Source organism: Chiloscyllium plagiosum, unplaced genomic scaffold (genome assembly GCF_037043375.1).
Source record: "Chiloscyllium plagiosum isolate Xiang-an unplaced genomic scaffold, Cpla_swu_hap1 HiC_scaffold_4, whole genome shotgun sequence".
Lineage (NCBI taxonomy): Eukaryota > Metazoa > Chordata > Chondrichthyes > Orectolobiformes > Hemiscylliidae > Chiloscyllium > Chiloscyllium plagiosum.
Genome location: NW_028270142.1, coordinates 33,312,078 through 33,329,249, shown reverse-complemented (window position 1 = coordinate 33,329,249; position 17,172 = coordinate 33,312,078). Strand labels below are relative to the sequence as shown.

The 17,172-nt window shown below is 37.6% G+C and overlaps 1 protein-coding gene across 48 annotated transcripts in view; it reads left to right on the top strand.

The window, feature by feature from the left end:
- Window positions 1-17,172, top strand: part of clasp2 (cytoplasmic linker associated protein 2) — a 328,546-nt gene that overhangs the window by 264,116 nt on the left and 47,258 nt on the right. For 29 of the 48 annotated variants that reach the window (XM_087986110.1, XM_087986092.1, XM_087986119.1 and 26 more), the window contains 3 exons: window positions 352-495; window positions 10,174-10,317; window positions 15,171-15,280. In XM_087986110.1, coding sequence (XP_087842236.1) covers window positions 352-495; window positions 10,174-10,317; window positions 15,171-15,280 — 398 coding nt within the window. The remainder of the gene's footprint in view (window positions 1-351; window positions 496-10,173; window positions 10,318-15,170; window positions 15,281-17,172) is intronic. The other 19 variants (XM_087986123.1, XM_087986122.1, XM_087986097.1 and 16 more) reach the window with 1 other exon arrangement.

Below are 17,172 nucleotides of genomic sequence, written 5' to 3'. Positions count from 1 at the left end.
TTTCTGTTGAATTTGTTTGAGAGGCTGAATGGCCTTGTGCACAAAACTGGAAATTAAGCTTGAAACTTATATAACTGTTGCTCAACAAATTTGTTTCTGCAAAGATAACATGAATAAGTGAAGGAAAATTCATACCAACCTCATGAATGCAAAGTAGATAAAGTAGAAAAGGAGTCTGATCAATAAGAAATGAAGTATCAGAACATCCTTATTATCATCAAGTTCCCATTCATAGTGTCTGAACACATGTTTATTGCTAATAGAAGTTGTGTGTTCTTGGTTTTAAATGTGCTTTTCTCTTAGAAATAAAGCCATAATTTGCACAATTTCATTGGTTGATCTGACTTGCAGGTTAAAGTTGCCATTTTGAAGTACATCGAAACATTGACTCTACAGATGGATCCTGCAGATTTTGTAAATTCCAGTGAAACCCGTCTAGCAGTATCAAGGATCATCACGTGGACAACTGAGCCAAAGAGCTCTGATGTTAGAAAGGTATCTATTTTGTCTGACCTTTTTATATTTAATTTTTAATGTGTTCTATTTTTGATCATAGGTCTAAATAATCAAAAGAAACCATGCACCATTATTATTTTCCTGTTATGATTGTCAAAATAGAAAATTGTGAGATAAATCAGTTAGTTTATTGGCCAACTGGACTATCAAACAATGAAATGATGGTCGAATAATTGAGACTTCTGATTCTTTAAAATACTTAAATCAAAACCAAGTCAAAATGGTACCAACGTTTTACCTTGAGAGATCTGAAGTGCTCAGAATTTGGTACAAAGATAGGATCGAGTAAAGTTCAAGAGATTAATAACTTTAAAGGATATTAACATATTTCTAACAAAAATAGGAGCAGGAGGATGTTATTCGTCCCCTTGAGCCCATTCTGCCATTCAGTAAGGCTATGGTTGATCTTAACTTCAAATGCATTTCTCATCCAATCCCCATATCCCTTGATTCCTTAAGAGTCCAAAAATCAGTTAATCTCAGATTTGAATATACACAACAATTGAGCATCCTCAGCCTTGTCAGTAGACAATTCTAAAGATTGCAATGCTCTTTGAGTGAATAAATCTTTCCTTATTTCGGTCCTAAATAGCTATCACTATATCCTGAGACTGAGCCTTCCCATTTCAGGCTCTAATCCTGAAAGACATCCTCTCAGCATCAATCCTGTGCACCTTTCTCAGAATATTCAATGGTTCAATGACGTCCTTTCATTCTCTAAACTCCAAAGAGCATCTCCTCAAGGAAACACTTATCTCAGGAATCAATCTAGAGAACCTTTGTTCCAGCACCTCCAAAGAAGCTGTATCCTTCTTCAGTTGGTACTATCCCTGTAGCAACCAATATCTTAAAAGAAAATTTGAACTTAATTACTAGCTAAAAGAATGATATGACCAAGATGTCATGTTTTAAAGCTTTTACTGTAACAAACAGACTCGAAGCAGCATTGAGTAAACAGTACTTCTGTCACTGATTTTAAACTGCAGAAGAGAATTTTCTCATTTCACTTTTTTTCAGCAATGAAAATGCTCTCCTTCAAAGGTTTCCTTACACTGTCCCTTAAAGTAGTCATTTGATTTTTAAAGATCCAATCTGAAGTGATTCTTAGCTCCTGCAAGGTCACTTCCATTCCTTTTTTTTGTGGTCTGTTAATGTTTAAGCCAGTACAGCTTTTATGGTGAGTGCTTTCGTAGAGATTTGCATGTTAAGCAAATCTTGCAAGTTCTCTCAAATTTGATCTTTTCAATCTGCTTACTGGTTTGTACTCCTCATACACATTAACACCATTTCTGTTACACCTGAGAAACCATTACAGATGTAGTGAGTTTTCAGAAACTTGTTTCTAAGATAAAGCAACTTATAACATGCTATACACCTAACAAGTCTATAACAATTAACTTACTGTATACATACAATGCTAGGAAATTTACCCTGGAACTGTTATATTTTGCCACAAAACTGTCAACTTATATAGTTTAAGCTGTGTCAATCGAATGCACCTAACAGTTAAGAATTCATTTCTGTATTTTGTAGACATTACATTTCTTTCTCTCAAATGGACAATTTGTTTCATTTCTGTGATTATCACAGTAGATCTCCTTTCTCTTTCTGAATACATTTCACAACATTTGTGTCCGAGAGTAAAAGTCTTCCTAATCAATTCAGAATTTTATCAAGTGTACAACTTGCACTGCTGATACGATATAATACAATTTGTGACTTTTAAAAACTCTATCAAGTGTAAGATGTAAGTCAAAATGAAATCCTGTGTCATTACGCACTTTTCCATGGCACTTTAATATGGCATTTTGTTCTTCTTTAGAATCAGTCTGTAAACTATTTGAACCAGATTATAACATTTGATTTCCATTTTCTTTTAGCATGTAAGTTTTTTAATTGTCCATAATAAGAAAAAACATTTCAGCTAGTTACACAGCTGAATTGCCTTACTGCTGTTTAAATAAAAATTACAATTATCTTGTAAGAATCTCATCAAGGTTAGGTCAGTGATCACATGATGTGGTCCTCCAGAATTTTTTTATAATAAGTCATTCACAGGAAGTGGGCATCACTGGCTAAGCCAGCTTACATTACCCATCCCCAAGTGCCCAGAGATCAGTTGAGAGTCAACCACATTGTTATAGGTCTGGAATCATGTGTAGGCCAGGCCTGGTGAGGATAGCATATTTCCTTCCTTAAAGGACATTAGTGAACCAAATGGGTTTTTCCAACAATTGGCAATGATTTCATGGTCATCTTAATTCCAGATTTTTATTGGTTCAAATTTCAACACATCTGCCGTGATGGGATTTGAACCCTGGTACTCAGAATATTAGTTTGGTTGTGTATTAATAGTCCAGCAATACTACTAGGAAGCTGTGAAGGAAATTAGCAAGCAGGATCTCTAAAGTAGTAATTTCTGACTATTCCAAGTACCATGGCTAGGTGAGTATAGAAACAGAAGGATAAAGCTAATGAATCTGTGGCTGGAGGGCTGGTGCAAGTGAGAGGCCTTTAGATTCTTGGAACCTTGGTGGGGGACAGGGGGAGGACCTGTTGTACTCAAACAGAATGAGACCTAATTTCTTATTGAATGTTTTGCTTGTTTTGGGGAGAGTTTAAACTACTTGGCAGGGATATAGAAACCAAGACGTAAGACTGAAAGGAATATCAAGGTATACAGAATATTGGAAGAGATAGGAAGCACCAAATAAGGTACTGTGAGTTAATAGGTAGAATAAAGGAGAAAGTGATAAAGTCAAATGAGGGTTACAGGCATTTAGATGCTTGCTCAAGTTTGGTAAATAAAATGGCAAGCTGTGCTTATAACTCAGTGTGGAAATATGATACTGTCGCTAGAGACCTGGCTCAAGGGAAGGGCATTATGTATTCATGGATGCAAGGTGTTCAGCAAAGGGAGAGTAGTTACAGTATTGAATAAAGATAACGTTGATGTGCAGAAGGAAGAGGGCAGAAGAGACAGTTAATTAATATAGGTGACTTTAGCTCTCATGTATATCAGAAAAATCAAATTGGCAGAGATAGCCATCAGGAAGAATTCATAGTGTATTCAGGACATTATTTTGGAATAAAAAAATCCAAAGAACTGCAGATGCTAGAAATTAGAAACAAAAACTCAGATGGATTGACAACACCACCTGAAGGTCTAGGTGAAGTATAAAACACTCTACTTGTATTGCTGAATACATCCCACAACAGTCAATAAAATGGTTTCTAAGTTGTGATCTTTTGTCCCCAGTAGACTTGTCATTGTGGACTTTCAGAAGTCTGATGTTTTAATGTACAGCATACAAGTTTGCAGATATATTGTCTCATTAAGGCATTTAGGTAAAATTTAACCAGAGAGTTGTTTCCACTTTTTTTTTAAACACTTTTGCACATTATTTTGAAGAAATTATTTATGTAACAGACATGTTATGGACTAACAATGTTTTTCTTGTGGTTTATGGCATAACTTGGTATGTGTATGGAATGAGTAGCCAGAGGAAGTGTTGGAGGCTAGTACAACTGCACAATTTAAAAGGCATTTGGATGGGTATATGAATAGGGAGGGTTTGGAGGGATGTGGGCCAGGGGCTGGCAGGTGGGACTAGATTGGGTTGGGATATCTGGTTGGCATGGACGGGTTGGACCAAAGGGTCTGTTTCCGAGCTGTATATCTCTATGACGCTTTAAAACAGATTGTTGAAAAAACTCAAGTCTTGCAGCATCTGTAGAGAGAAAGCAGATTTAGCGTTTCTTGTCCAGTGACCTAGTACAATGTTATGGATCCAGTCAGTGATCAAATTATTTTGGATCTGTTAATATCTAATGAAGCAGATTGGTCTTCCAGTAAAAGATTCCAATAAAATAGTGACCATAACTTGGAAGAACTAGGCACTCAGTTTGCAATTGGAAACTTGGGTCCAAAACAATTACGCTAAACTTATATAGGGATTCAAAGACCGAGTAGGCTAGAGTAAATTGGGAAAGGAGTTTAGAAGGAAAAACAGAAGAAAAAATGGTAAACATTTAAGAAAATAGTTCATGGCTCACAGAACAGACATATATCCCAATGAGGAAGAAGGATTCCAAAGAAGGAGATAAACTGACCATGCTTCACCAAAGAAGTTCAGAATAATATCAAACTGAAAGAAAAAAAACTTACAATGTGGTAAACTATAGGATTGAGAATTTTTGTTTTGAAAGCCAACAAACGGTAGCTAAAATTTAAGAGTGGGGGAAATAATGTTTGGGAGCAAACTAGCAGGTAATATAAAAACATACAGTAAAAGATTCTTTAAATATATGAAAAGGAAGTGAGAGACCAAAGTGAACAAAGGTCCCTTAGAAAACAGGGCTAGGGAAATAATGATGAGAAAGTGAGGTCTGCAGATGCTGGAGATCAGAGCTGAAAATGTGTTGCTGGAAAAGCGCAGCAGATCAGGCAGCATCCAGGGAACAGGAGAATCGACGTTTCGGGCATAAGTCCTTCGCCCGAAACGTCGATTCTCCTGTTCCCTGGATGCTGCCTGACCTGCTGCGCTTTTCCAGCAACACATTTTCAGCAGTAGGGAAATAATGATGGCAGACAAAGAAATGGCAGAGCAATTGGATAAATATTTTGCATCAGTATTCACAGTAGAGGGCATTAGTAGCATTCCAAACAAACTAAATCAAGGGATGAAAGCTGAGAAAGAAATAAATCTAATAACTATTTCCAGAGTGAAAGTACTAGGGAAACTGATGGGGTTAAAAGCTGATAAATCTCTTGGACCTTAAAAGTTTCATCCCAGGTTATGAAGTAGCTGCAGAAATAGTGGATGCACTGCAAAGTCCCAAACAACTGGAAAATTGCAAATGTAACGCCATTGTTCAAAAAAGAAAGGAAACAAAAATCGTGCAATTGTAGTCCAGTTAGCTTATATTTGTCATTGGATAAATGGAAAGTCTACTACTAATGGTAGTGGCAACACATTTAGAAATGCATAAGAATGGCTTCATGAAGGGAAAAACATACCTGACAAATTTATTACAATTCTTTGAGAAGGTAACAAGCAAAATGAATAAAGATAAATCAATAGATATAATATATGAGCATGAATAGAGAACTGGCTAACTAGTACAAGACAGAGTTATGATAAAGAAGGCATTTTTGGGATGACAATCTGTAATGAGTGGAGTGCCACAGACCAGTGATGGGACCACAGTTATTTACAATATAAAGCAAACTTTGTTTTAACTGGCACCCTATCAACCAGCACAAATGGTGTACCTCAAGTACCGCAATCTACAGTGATGTCTAAGTGTTTATGCTGTAAATAAAGTGCAAGAGTTACATTGAAAGCCCCTGCAGTATGTTTCTATTACTTACTGTGTGTTTTTGAATTAATTGTAGGAGGTATGTTCATGTTTTTACTTGATTTTTCTGAGTGATGTTGACATCTTGAGACGTCAGGTTTTACTGCAGTGTTGCATACCTCTTGATTATCCAGAATATTTGATCAGCCGGCACACTCCTGGTCCCGTTAATAAAAGAAATTGCTGCATATTGGTGACTTGGACGAGGAAAGTGAATGGACTGTTGCTAAGTTTGCAACTTACACAAACATATGGGGAGGCAAATAGTGAAATATAATATGTGAAAATGTAAGGTTATGCACTTTGTCAGGAAGAATAGAGGAGATGAATATTATTTATATAGATAAAGACTAAAGAAAGCAGCAACATAGAGGATTTTGCAAATGCTTGTGCTTAAATTACAAAAAAGCTAATATGGAAATTCAGGAGTTAAAAGAATAAGGAAAGGGAATATTGACCTTTGTTTCAATGGAACAGAATATAAAATAGGGAGGTCTTACTAAAACAATGCAAGGCACCAGCCAGATCAGAGCTGAAATAATTTGTACAGTTTTGGTTATCTAAGGAATGATATACTGACATTGGAGACAGTCCAGAGATTGTTCACTCGATTGATCTTGGGTATGGAGGGATTATCTTTTGAGGAGAGGTTGAGTAGGTTGGGACTTTCCTCTTTGTAGTTTAGAAGATTGAGAGGAAACATTATTGAAACATATAAAGCTCTTAGAAAGCTTGAGAGGATATTACCTGGAGAGGTTATTTCCTTTTGTGAAAGAGTCGTTGATCTACACAGAAAAAGGTCCTTCAGCCCATCACGTCAACACCCATCAAACACCTGTTCTAATCTCATTTTCAAGCATTTGATCCATAGCCTTGTTTGTGTTGCCATTCCAAGTGCACATCTAAATACTTCTTAAATACTGAGGGTTTCTGTTTCTTCCACCTTTACAGGCAGTCAGTTCCAGATTTCAACCATCTTTTGGATGACAGTCATTCTTTTGTCAGATCTCCTCTAAACGTTCTGCCTCTACCTTAATTCTCTGCCCCCGACCATTGCACACTTCATCAAAGGGGATAGATTCTTTCTGTCTACCTTATCTATGCCCCTCGTAATTTTATAAATCTCAATCATGTCCCCTTTCAATCTCTTCTGCTCTAAGGAAAACAACCTTAATCTGTCCATGATTCGGAGGAGATGCCGGTGTTGGACTGGGATGTACAAAGTTAAAAATCACACAACACCAGGTTATAGTCCAACAGGTTTAATTGGAAGCACACTAGCTTTCGGAGCGACGCTCCTTCATCTGATGACCTCACAATCACCTCCAATTGGTTGGATGGCTGGTTTGTGATGCAGAGTGACATCAGCATGGGTACAATTCCCATACTGGCTGAAGTTAGCTTGAAGGACTCTCCTTCTAAACTTCTCCCCTCACCTGAGGTGTGATGGCCTTCAGGTTAAACCACCATCAGTCATCTTTATAGAAAGATGGATCAACACAGACCATCAGTACTTCAACTTTGAATTAAAATGTCAAGTAAAGGTGAAATTCCATTGCTTGACATTTCTAAGCACTCTCAATTTGACAAAGGGTCATCAACCTGACACAGATGCTGCTAGAATTGCTGAGTATTTCAGTATTTTAAATGTAAGTATTTTAATTAGTTTAAATCCCTGGATAGTATGTTTTGGGTGATGTGTGAATGATGAATAGGGTACTCTAAGAATTTTCAGTTGTGCTTTGATATAGTCCCATGATTGACTTCAGTTAATTCTCTTATTTGAAAGATGGACCAATACAAACCATCAGTACTTAAAATGTCAGGTAATGGTGAGATACAGATTCTTAGGAAATTTGAGTTTTAACATCTCTAGCTCACTGAGAGATAATGTGCAGCTATAGTTTATAGAGCTGCTACAAATGGCAAATCAAAGATATTACTCCAGTTGAAATTGGCTAAACTGAGTTTGAAGTGAAAATGGTTGGTAACCATAATGTCAGCATTTTGACTTATGGAAGGATTACTGCTCTTAAATTAACAAAAATGAGTGATGGATGCACACACAACTGGAGAAGCATTACACAGATTGTGTTATAGCATTTATAGATACAGCAAGTACTGACTTTACTTTGTTTCACTTTAACATTGATTAAATATTGTCAATGCAACCATTAAATGTTGTGAAATTTCACTTGAACTTGTTCATACTTCCTGTTCTATGGTCGACATGACCTTTCCTCTGATGCTTCCACTGTTGCTCTCAATCCTGAAGGTCCTCTTTCCTCTGGCTCCCATGACCACCCTGTATTCTTAACTTTTAAAATCATTAAAATCATTACTGCTGCTCCTACTACTCCACCTGGTTTCCTTCCTGCTGCCGTCCTTCTGATTCTCTGTTCTTCCCTTTTAAAGTCCCAGTGTTTGGTGCCTATACCAATAGCTGTTGCCATTCTTGTGGCTGCTGGCTTCTATTCCAAATTTGTGCTGAAGTCCTGGGCTCCATCAAGTGGCAAAAGTTGGTTAGTGTCAATAGTCCTGAGACTTGGTCGCTTTCCACAACAACAACCAACATTTGTTGTTGAAGCATAGTCAATCTAACTACACTGGAGGAGTGTATTTTCTTATCATTTACAATATTTAAATTTTTAAATTTATTATGTTAAAGTTAATTTTGTTAAAGAATGTCACCAATTTAATTTATGTTCATATATTTGTTTTGCGAAGAAGGACACTGATGTCAGTGTGTTAATATCTCTGGACGAATAATCCAGAGGTTCAGACTGGTGCTCTGGGATTATATGTTCAAGTGTTATGGCTGGAGGAATTTAAATTTTATAAATAGAACCTGGAATTGCAAGCTAATTTGAGGAATGGTGACCATGAAATCACAATTTATTGTTAGTAATTGGTTCATTAATTACCTTAGAATCCTGGAATCATACAGTACAAGAGACATGCTTCATCCCAACGAGTCTGCGCCGCCAAAAGCTATTCTAAGTCTACAATAGTTGACTTCCCTGCACTGGTCCTATAACCTTGAATGTTGCATAATATCCAAGTTTTTTTTAAAGATTATGAAGTTTTCCACCTCAACTGCCCTTCAAGGCTATGCATTCCAGATTCCCACCATACTCTGGGTGAATAACATTCCTCAAATCCCCTCTAAACCTCCTGCCTTTCATGTTCAAATTATGCCCCTGGATACTCACCTTTCAATTAAGGAAACAGCTGCTTCCTATCTACCCTGTTCATGCCACTTATAACTGTATGCACCTCAATCAGGTCCCCTCCCGTATTCTAAAAATCCCAGCTTCATCGCAGAACTAAACTGCCCCATCCCAGGCAATATCTTGGTAAATCCCCTCAGCACCACCTCTGGTGCAATCACACCCTATGATGGGTGACCAGAACTGCGCACGGTACAACTGTGGCCTAACCAAAGTTTTGTACAGCTCCAACACAACTTCCCTGCTCTGATAATCTATACCATGACTGGTAAAGGCAAGTGTCCCATATGCTTTCCCAACTACCCTAGTAACCTAGACAACTAACTTAAATGACCTGTCCTGCTGTCTTTAGAAATCTGTGATTAATCTTAAGATCCCTCTGTTCCCTGAGCTTCTTCATGCCCTTCCATTCATTGAGTACTCCTTGTCATGTTACTTCTGAAGTGCATCACCTTACACAAAGCAGGGTCAAATTCCATCTATTACTAATCTGACCAATCTGACTACATCCTTCTGTAACCAATGACGTTCTTCCTCACAGTCAACCACCCAGCCAATCTTTGTCATTTGCTAACTTAGTTATCATCTCCCCCATATTTTTGCCCATATCACTTAGTGTTCAGGGAAGAAAATCTGTCATCCTTACCTGATCTGGCCTACATGTGACTTCAGAACTATATCAGTGTGGATAATTTGTAACTGGCCTCAAAAATGGCCTAGCAAGCCACTTAGTTCAAGGGCAGTGAGGGATGGGCAACAAATTTAAATCTTGTCTGTAATGTTCATATCCCATGCTGCAATAAAAAATGTTTTAGTAAGTGATAAATTTGAATATGCTAGTTATTTAGCATGGAATACACAGCATTGTACATGTATAATACAGTATTTCAAATTGTACTTTTTTTTAAATGGGCCAGAGATGTTTGAATAAACCTGAATCAAAGTTTTTCACATCAATTCTTTTAGGCAACAGCGTAACACCTCAAGTTCAAATTTTCAGGAAATCTACCACAACAAGTATGATGATGGTTCAAACTAGATTTTTCCATTGTTTTTCTTCCTTTAGGCAGCTCAAGCAGTTTTAATATGCCTGTTCCAACTCAACACTCCAGAGTTCAGCATGCTGCTTGGAGCTCTACCAAAAACATTCCAGGATGGAGCCACCAAACTTCTTCAAACCCATCTTCGTAGTTTAGCCAGCACTACTCAGGTATTTCATATGATAATAATTACAATAATTGTTGGAGTATTTGTTGAGTTACCAAGCATTGAACACAAAAGCATCTGGTGGACACCATGAACTGCAAGAACAAAACTTGAATAAGCTTAGCTTAAGTTATTATTTTTCCCATCAATTTAGCACACTTGTTTCTGACATGGCAGATGATTTGTTAAACTTTGTTTAATTAATGCAGGCTGTACTGTAATTCACCAGTCTCATTTGAGTAGGTTAATTTGGACACAAACCCATTTAAATTACAGGTGTAAAAGCAAAGCACCACAAATGCTGGGGATCTGAAATCAAAACAAAGTGCTGGTGAAATTCTGCAGGTTTGCAGCATATGTGGAGAGAGAAATCGAGTTGTTTCAAGTCCAATATGACTCTTCAGAAAGTTGCAGGAAATGTTTTTACCCTGTAGTATTTTGTAATAAAAACTGACTATGTGCACTTCAGTTATATCTTGAGATATTGTGTAGCCAGCCAAACATTTTTCCTGAAACAACTTTATTTTATTGAATTGATTTTCATTCTCTTCCTGCAAATCGTTGAGATTAAAATAGCAATCTTACAAAATTAAAATAATCGCACCTTGAGACAAAATTCTTGCTTGTGTGGATTTGAGCATCTCCCCAAGTCTCCTTTGAAGGGAACACCAGAGGGAGGATGAGAATAATAACCATACTTCTGTTACATAATGCATTTCTTTCTGTTGGAAGTAAATATTAGAAGAGTCACAGGCTCAGTTATTCATTATGTTATATGGGCATTATTACATTACGTATTTTGAATATTACAAAACTTTAATCAATCTCTGATGGAAACCCATCTTGTTTCAAAACTCAGAAATATAATAAACAATGAGGACAATAGTAACAGACTGCAGGAGAACATGGACATAGACTGGTGAGTTGGGCAGATATATGGCAGATGAAATTTAATATAGAATTGTGAAGCCATTTTATAAAAGGAATGAAGGAAGGTGATAAAATTGTGAATGGCTTTAATAGAGTAAATATAGAGAACTTGTTCCAGTGGAACATGATTGATTTCCAGAAGACACAGGTTTAAGTTAGTGGTCAAAAGGACCAGAGGATTTACGAGGGCTGGGATTTCTATGGCAGGTCATTCATCTTGTGACCTTTCAAAGCCTATCTACAAGAAACCAGTGAAGGATGTGACAGACTACTGTCCACTTCCCTAAATAATTACAAATCCATGAACCTTTAAGGAGTTGAACCCTTTCAAATGCAAAGCAGTCCACATGATTGGCATCCCATACTGTTCCTTAAAGATTAATTTTTCCACCTCAGGTGCATAGTGGTGGCAGTATGTACCACACGCACTGCAGCAATGTGTCAAGCCTCTCTTCACCAGCATCTGCCAAGCCCACAGTCTATGCCAACTAGAACAGGCCGGCATGCACTTGGCAAGACCACCACTTGGCAATACCCTCGGACTATGCATCGTTTTGATTTGGAACTGTATTGCCATTCTGTCATTGGATTCAAATCTTATAGCATCAGTTTCTTTGAATGAATACTGTGTAAACTGCAACAGTTCAAGAAGGTGACCACCATATCTTCCTGAAGGTACTTTGGCATGAGCAACAAATGTTTGCCTTGGCAATGATGCACCCTCTATGAACTGAAAAAAAGGTTATTAGCAGCTAATTTTCAGGCTTATCCCAACGTTTTTTGATAAAAATGTATGATAATGGAAGAGCAAATTACTGCAGATACTGGATTCTGTACTGAAAACAAAAAATTTCTGGAGATAACAGCGGGTTAGGCAGCATCCATAGAGAGAGAAAGCAAGCTAACATTTCAAGTCTAGGTGACTCTTCATCAGGTCTGATAAATGGGAACAATTTGAATCATAAGATGCATCCCATCCTCAACTTAAGGGTAGCTCCTCTTCAATTCCACCACATTCTCAGGCAGTGCATTCCAGATTGCAATTACTTGCTGCTTAAAAAAGAGTTTTCCTCATTACTTCTGTTTCTTAAATCTGTACCTATGGTTTTCAATCCTTCCGCAATCACCTGGGCCCCAGTACTCCTAGACTACATTTCAGCTTGGACTAATGAGTGGCAAATTACATTCATGTGATGCAAATGGCAGGCAAAAACTATCTCCAGCATAAGAGTCTGACCACCACCTGTTCATCACTGAATCCCCTATAAGCTGCATCCTGAGGTAACCTTTAACTGGAAATTTAATTGAATTTATGACACAAATACTGTGGCAACAAGAGCAAATCAGGTATTCTGCAACAATGGGGTCACCTCGTGAGTCTCCAAAATCTTTCTATTATCTCGAAAGCACAAGTCAGGAGTGTGATGGAATATTCTCATTGTCTGAATGAATACACTGCAAACTTCATTGAAGTTTAACACCAACCAGCACAACGCAGCCTGATTGATCATCACTCCATCCAACAATTTAAGCACTTATTTGTTCTACAACAATTGCATCATAATTGAAGTGTGTGCTATCTATAAGACCTGCTACATCTACTTAGCAAAGCTTTATCAGCAGGACCTTTAAGTTTCCCTTCAGGTTACGTTCCTGCTAACTTGGAAACATGGCATGGTGTCACTAGTAACTCTGTCACTCTTCACTAACAGTGACATTTTTTTCCAGAATACATTTTGCAGCAGTTTGCAAAGCAACACACCACCTCCTTCTCAAGGGAAAATAGGACTTGACAATAAAATTTGGCCTCACTAATGATGCTTATATTCTAAAAATGAATAAAGTAACAATGAAGAGTATGTGGTTATTTTGTTTGAACCTTTGTTATTGTTACTGTCATCCCTTGTGGCTACCTGTACCTACAGCTCAGTATCCTTCATCACCACGCTCCATGCATTTATGCATATGCACTCAAACCCGTCTCAGTACGCCTTGTGTTTACCTTTTTTAATCCCACCTATTTCTGAACTGCTTCATGTTGTATCTTGTAACTTCTTTGTTGTGCTTCATCCTCTTATTGCTCCCTGCTAATTTAGTTTGAACTCATCCCAACATTTCCCACAAAAAGTTGCTCCTAGCCCTGTTGACCTGCAACCTGTTCAGCGTTTCAGGTTGCTCCTTTCCACCAAACTGGAACACTCCTGCTGCATCATGTCTCATTGAAATGTTTCTAATTAAATGGGTGGACTTGTGAAAGAAAGGCTTGAAGGTTTCACGGAAACTGAGTTGGTTGAAAGGTGGCCTGAAAGTTACCTTCAGTATTAGCATGAGTTTGATAGTTAGCACTGGCTGATGAGACAATAACAACTGGGCAGCACCTAAGATCAATCACAAAAAAATGCCTTTGTGCAGAATGAATTGATGAAGCCGTAAGTATTCAATAAAAACAAAGGTTTGAGAGACCTCTTTCTGTGCTCTAAGTTTTGAGAGGACGAATCTCACATCCTCATTTCATAAATATGAGCTATTGTCAGTTAATTTTAGTTATAACCTAGATGAAACTGTTTTCTGGTTAAAGCATAATAATTTTATGTGAGAACGCAGGATACTTGGATTGTATTATTTGATATAACATTGATTATACTGAAACAGGCTAAGCCATTACTCAGACAAAGATTAATCAAGGATAGTCAGCATGGCTTTGTTAAAGTCAGCAGTATTTGACCAACTTGATCAAACCTTTGGGGAAGTAACAAATAGTATTGGTGATGGCATTACAATCGATGTGGTCTACATGAACTTTGCAAAGCTTTGAATAAGGTCCCACATGACGGACTGATTTCAAAAATAAAAGTCACATGGGATCCAGTGGAATGTAGCAAGCTGAATATAAAATTGGCTCAGTGGTATCATAGAATCCCTACAGGGTGAAAACAAACCATTCAGCCCATCGAGTTTATACCAACCCTCTGAAGACCATCCCACACAGACCTATTTCCCCCCAACCTTATTCCATGTAATCCTGCACATCCCTGGGCACTATGGGTAATTTAGCATGATCAATTCACCTAACCTGCACATCTTTGGACTGTGGGAGAAAACCAGAGCACCCAGAGAAAACCCATACACATACAGGAAGAATGTGAAAACTCTGCACAGACTGTCGTCCAAGGGTGGGCCCGAACCCAGATCCCTAGTGCTATGAGGCAGGGATGCTAACCATTGAGCCACCGTGTTGCCCTTTAGTAGGAACTAAAGACTCACCTTTGATACATAAGTGCTTGGACTGTGGTAATGAAGGATACCTGGCTGCAGGGACAAATAGCCACAGGTTTTTGCATCTTGAATTCCTTTCCTTAGATCCTTTTGCTTTTTGGGATATATATTAATGATTTGGACATACATTTAGGGGACATGATCAAGAAGCTTGCAGATGACATGCAAATTGGTAACATGTTTAATAATGAGGATAGCTGTGGACTGCAAGACAATATACATGGACTGGTGAGATGGACAGAAAACATCAAATGGAATTCAACCCGGACAAGGATGAGTTGATGCATTTTGGAGGATATCTGGATCTGCACATCAAATCCATAATCTGCAGGTCTGCAAACCACATGCCAGAAAGTTGAATTAGACTGGATGGTTTGTTATTTCAGCCAGCTCAGATACAATGGCCAAGTAGCCTCTTTCTGTGCTGTAAAATTTCTGTTTTGGAAATATCTAAATAATGGTCTGTGACCTGTGCAGACAATTAAATGGAACATAATTGTAACCTAATGAACTGTAACAAAACAAATTTTCAGCATGTATAGTTTTTATATGAAATAACAGATCATTTTAATTGATAATGTTGCTTTAGATAAAAATGCTGGGAAATTGCTTTACTAAACTTTAATGGCATTTAACTTTTTTTAAACAAAGCAGGGGTCTGGCAACAGTTCTATAACACGGAGCACACCACGTTCACCTGCAGGTTGGACCAGCCCCCTCACTTCACCAACGAACACAACTCAGAATACTCTACCACCAAGGTAATTATAAATTTAAGAGTAGACTCCATTAAGCTTTTGATGAAGAAACTAGCAGACTGTACTCAGATGTCACTGGTGTGTTTGCTGTTCCAGAACTAAATTCTCACAACATTCATGTTGTAAATTTAATTAGATTTACTTAATTAATTAATAAAGCAAATAATAAACTTTTGAAAACTTACATTTGTCCACTGAAATTGTTTTTCAGAAATTGCCTAAATACATGTGTCAAATTTTGCATTATAACATTCCTTTGAAATATTTTATTTTGTTACATAAAAGGTTTTGAATAGAGAGCAAGTTATTGCTCCAAAAGCTCTTAATGGGGAATATAGAAGACACAAACCACTCTCATTAGAAGAGTCGATGAACTGAGCTGAATTTGAATACTGGCAAAGCCCATAGTCTATCTTGAATGTTTCACATATTTGAAGTATTTAAGTTAAGAATTCTATCTTTCTTATTATTGTGGAGGAAGTATATGTGGAATTTCATACTTAACTAAAGTAATACAAAAGGGACATGTTATCTATAAGCCCTTTGACATCTGTGGGACTTTGACTTTGTTGAGCTGTTTTTCTTTGACAACGTATCTATTTCACATTCTCTTCATCTCTTGCTTGAAAGCCTGGTAGAATGGTTTGGCGTTGATGACTTTGAATTAGCTGTTTAAAGTCCACTTTAACTAAATCAACACATCTCACCTGCGTAAGCTGAGCTTTTCCCCAATCAAGAGCCTTGATTTTGGTCTATCTTTATTCTTTTCCATAAATGTAACTGATTTATGATCACATCCACCAAAATATTCCACAGCTGAATCCATTCCACGTGCCCAGCTTATTTCTTTAAAATAAGTATAGTACCATTTTTTCTCTTGGTGGCTTCCTAAATACAGGTTATAAACCTTCACCTAAATGCAGTTTAAGAAATCTGCTCCATCTGTGCCTTTCTTAGTTAATATTAGGAGAGCTAAAGTTCTCCATTCTTTACTGTACTATTGAAGTGCCTTACTTGCAGAAAATGCTTTGTACAAGCATACAAAAAAGAAACAGATAGGAGACCTTTGACATCTTGAGCCTGCTCCACCTTTCACTCAATCATGGCTGATTTAGTTGTGTTACAAATTCCACATTCACATTTAACCATAATAACTCAATACTCTTTCCTAATAAGAATCTATCCACCTCTGTCTTAAAAATCCTCAATGACCCTGCTACACTACCTGCTGAGGAAGAATCTTCCAAGGTTGCAAAATCTTCTGAGACAAAAACATTTTCCTCAGTCATTTCTAACAACAGTCCGAAAGTTTCTATTTTCATTTTACTGATTCAAGCTTTTGATTTCTATAAATTTTAATTGATTTCAAACTCCCATAATGACTACCATGAAGGCATTTGAGCATATGTTCTGACTATTGGTCCAGACCTCTGGATTATTAGACAAGGACCATAACCACTGTATTGTCGTTGACTTTACCCTCTACATCGGGGAGACAAACTGCTCAGTTGCATAGTGGTTCAGGGAACATGTTTGGTCCACCTACACCAAGCACTCAGCCAACCTGTGGCCAACCCCCCCCACCCCCACTTCCCTACCCCCCCCCCCCCCCCAAACAAAAAGGACATATAATTCCTTCACCGCCAAATCAAGATCAAAGCCATCTGCCAGCTGGAGGAAGAACATGTCACCTTCTGCCTCAGGACCCTACAACCACTGCTAGGAAGACAAAGACAGAAAAAGAATACTGGTAGAATAGTTGTGGCCAATAAGGTGGCGGTTGAACTGTAATGTCAGAAAATGTGAGGTTTTTCTCTTTGGTTGTAAGAATGGAAAAACAGAATAGTTTTAAGAAGTTTAAGAGTGGTAAATATTGGAACAATTGGGTACAATAG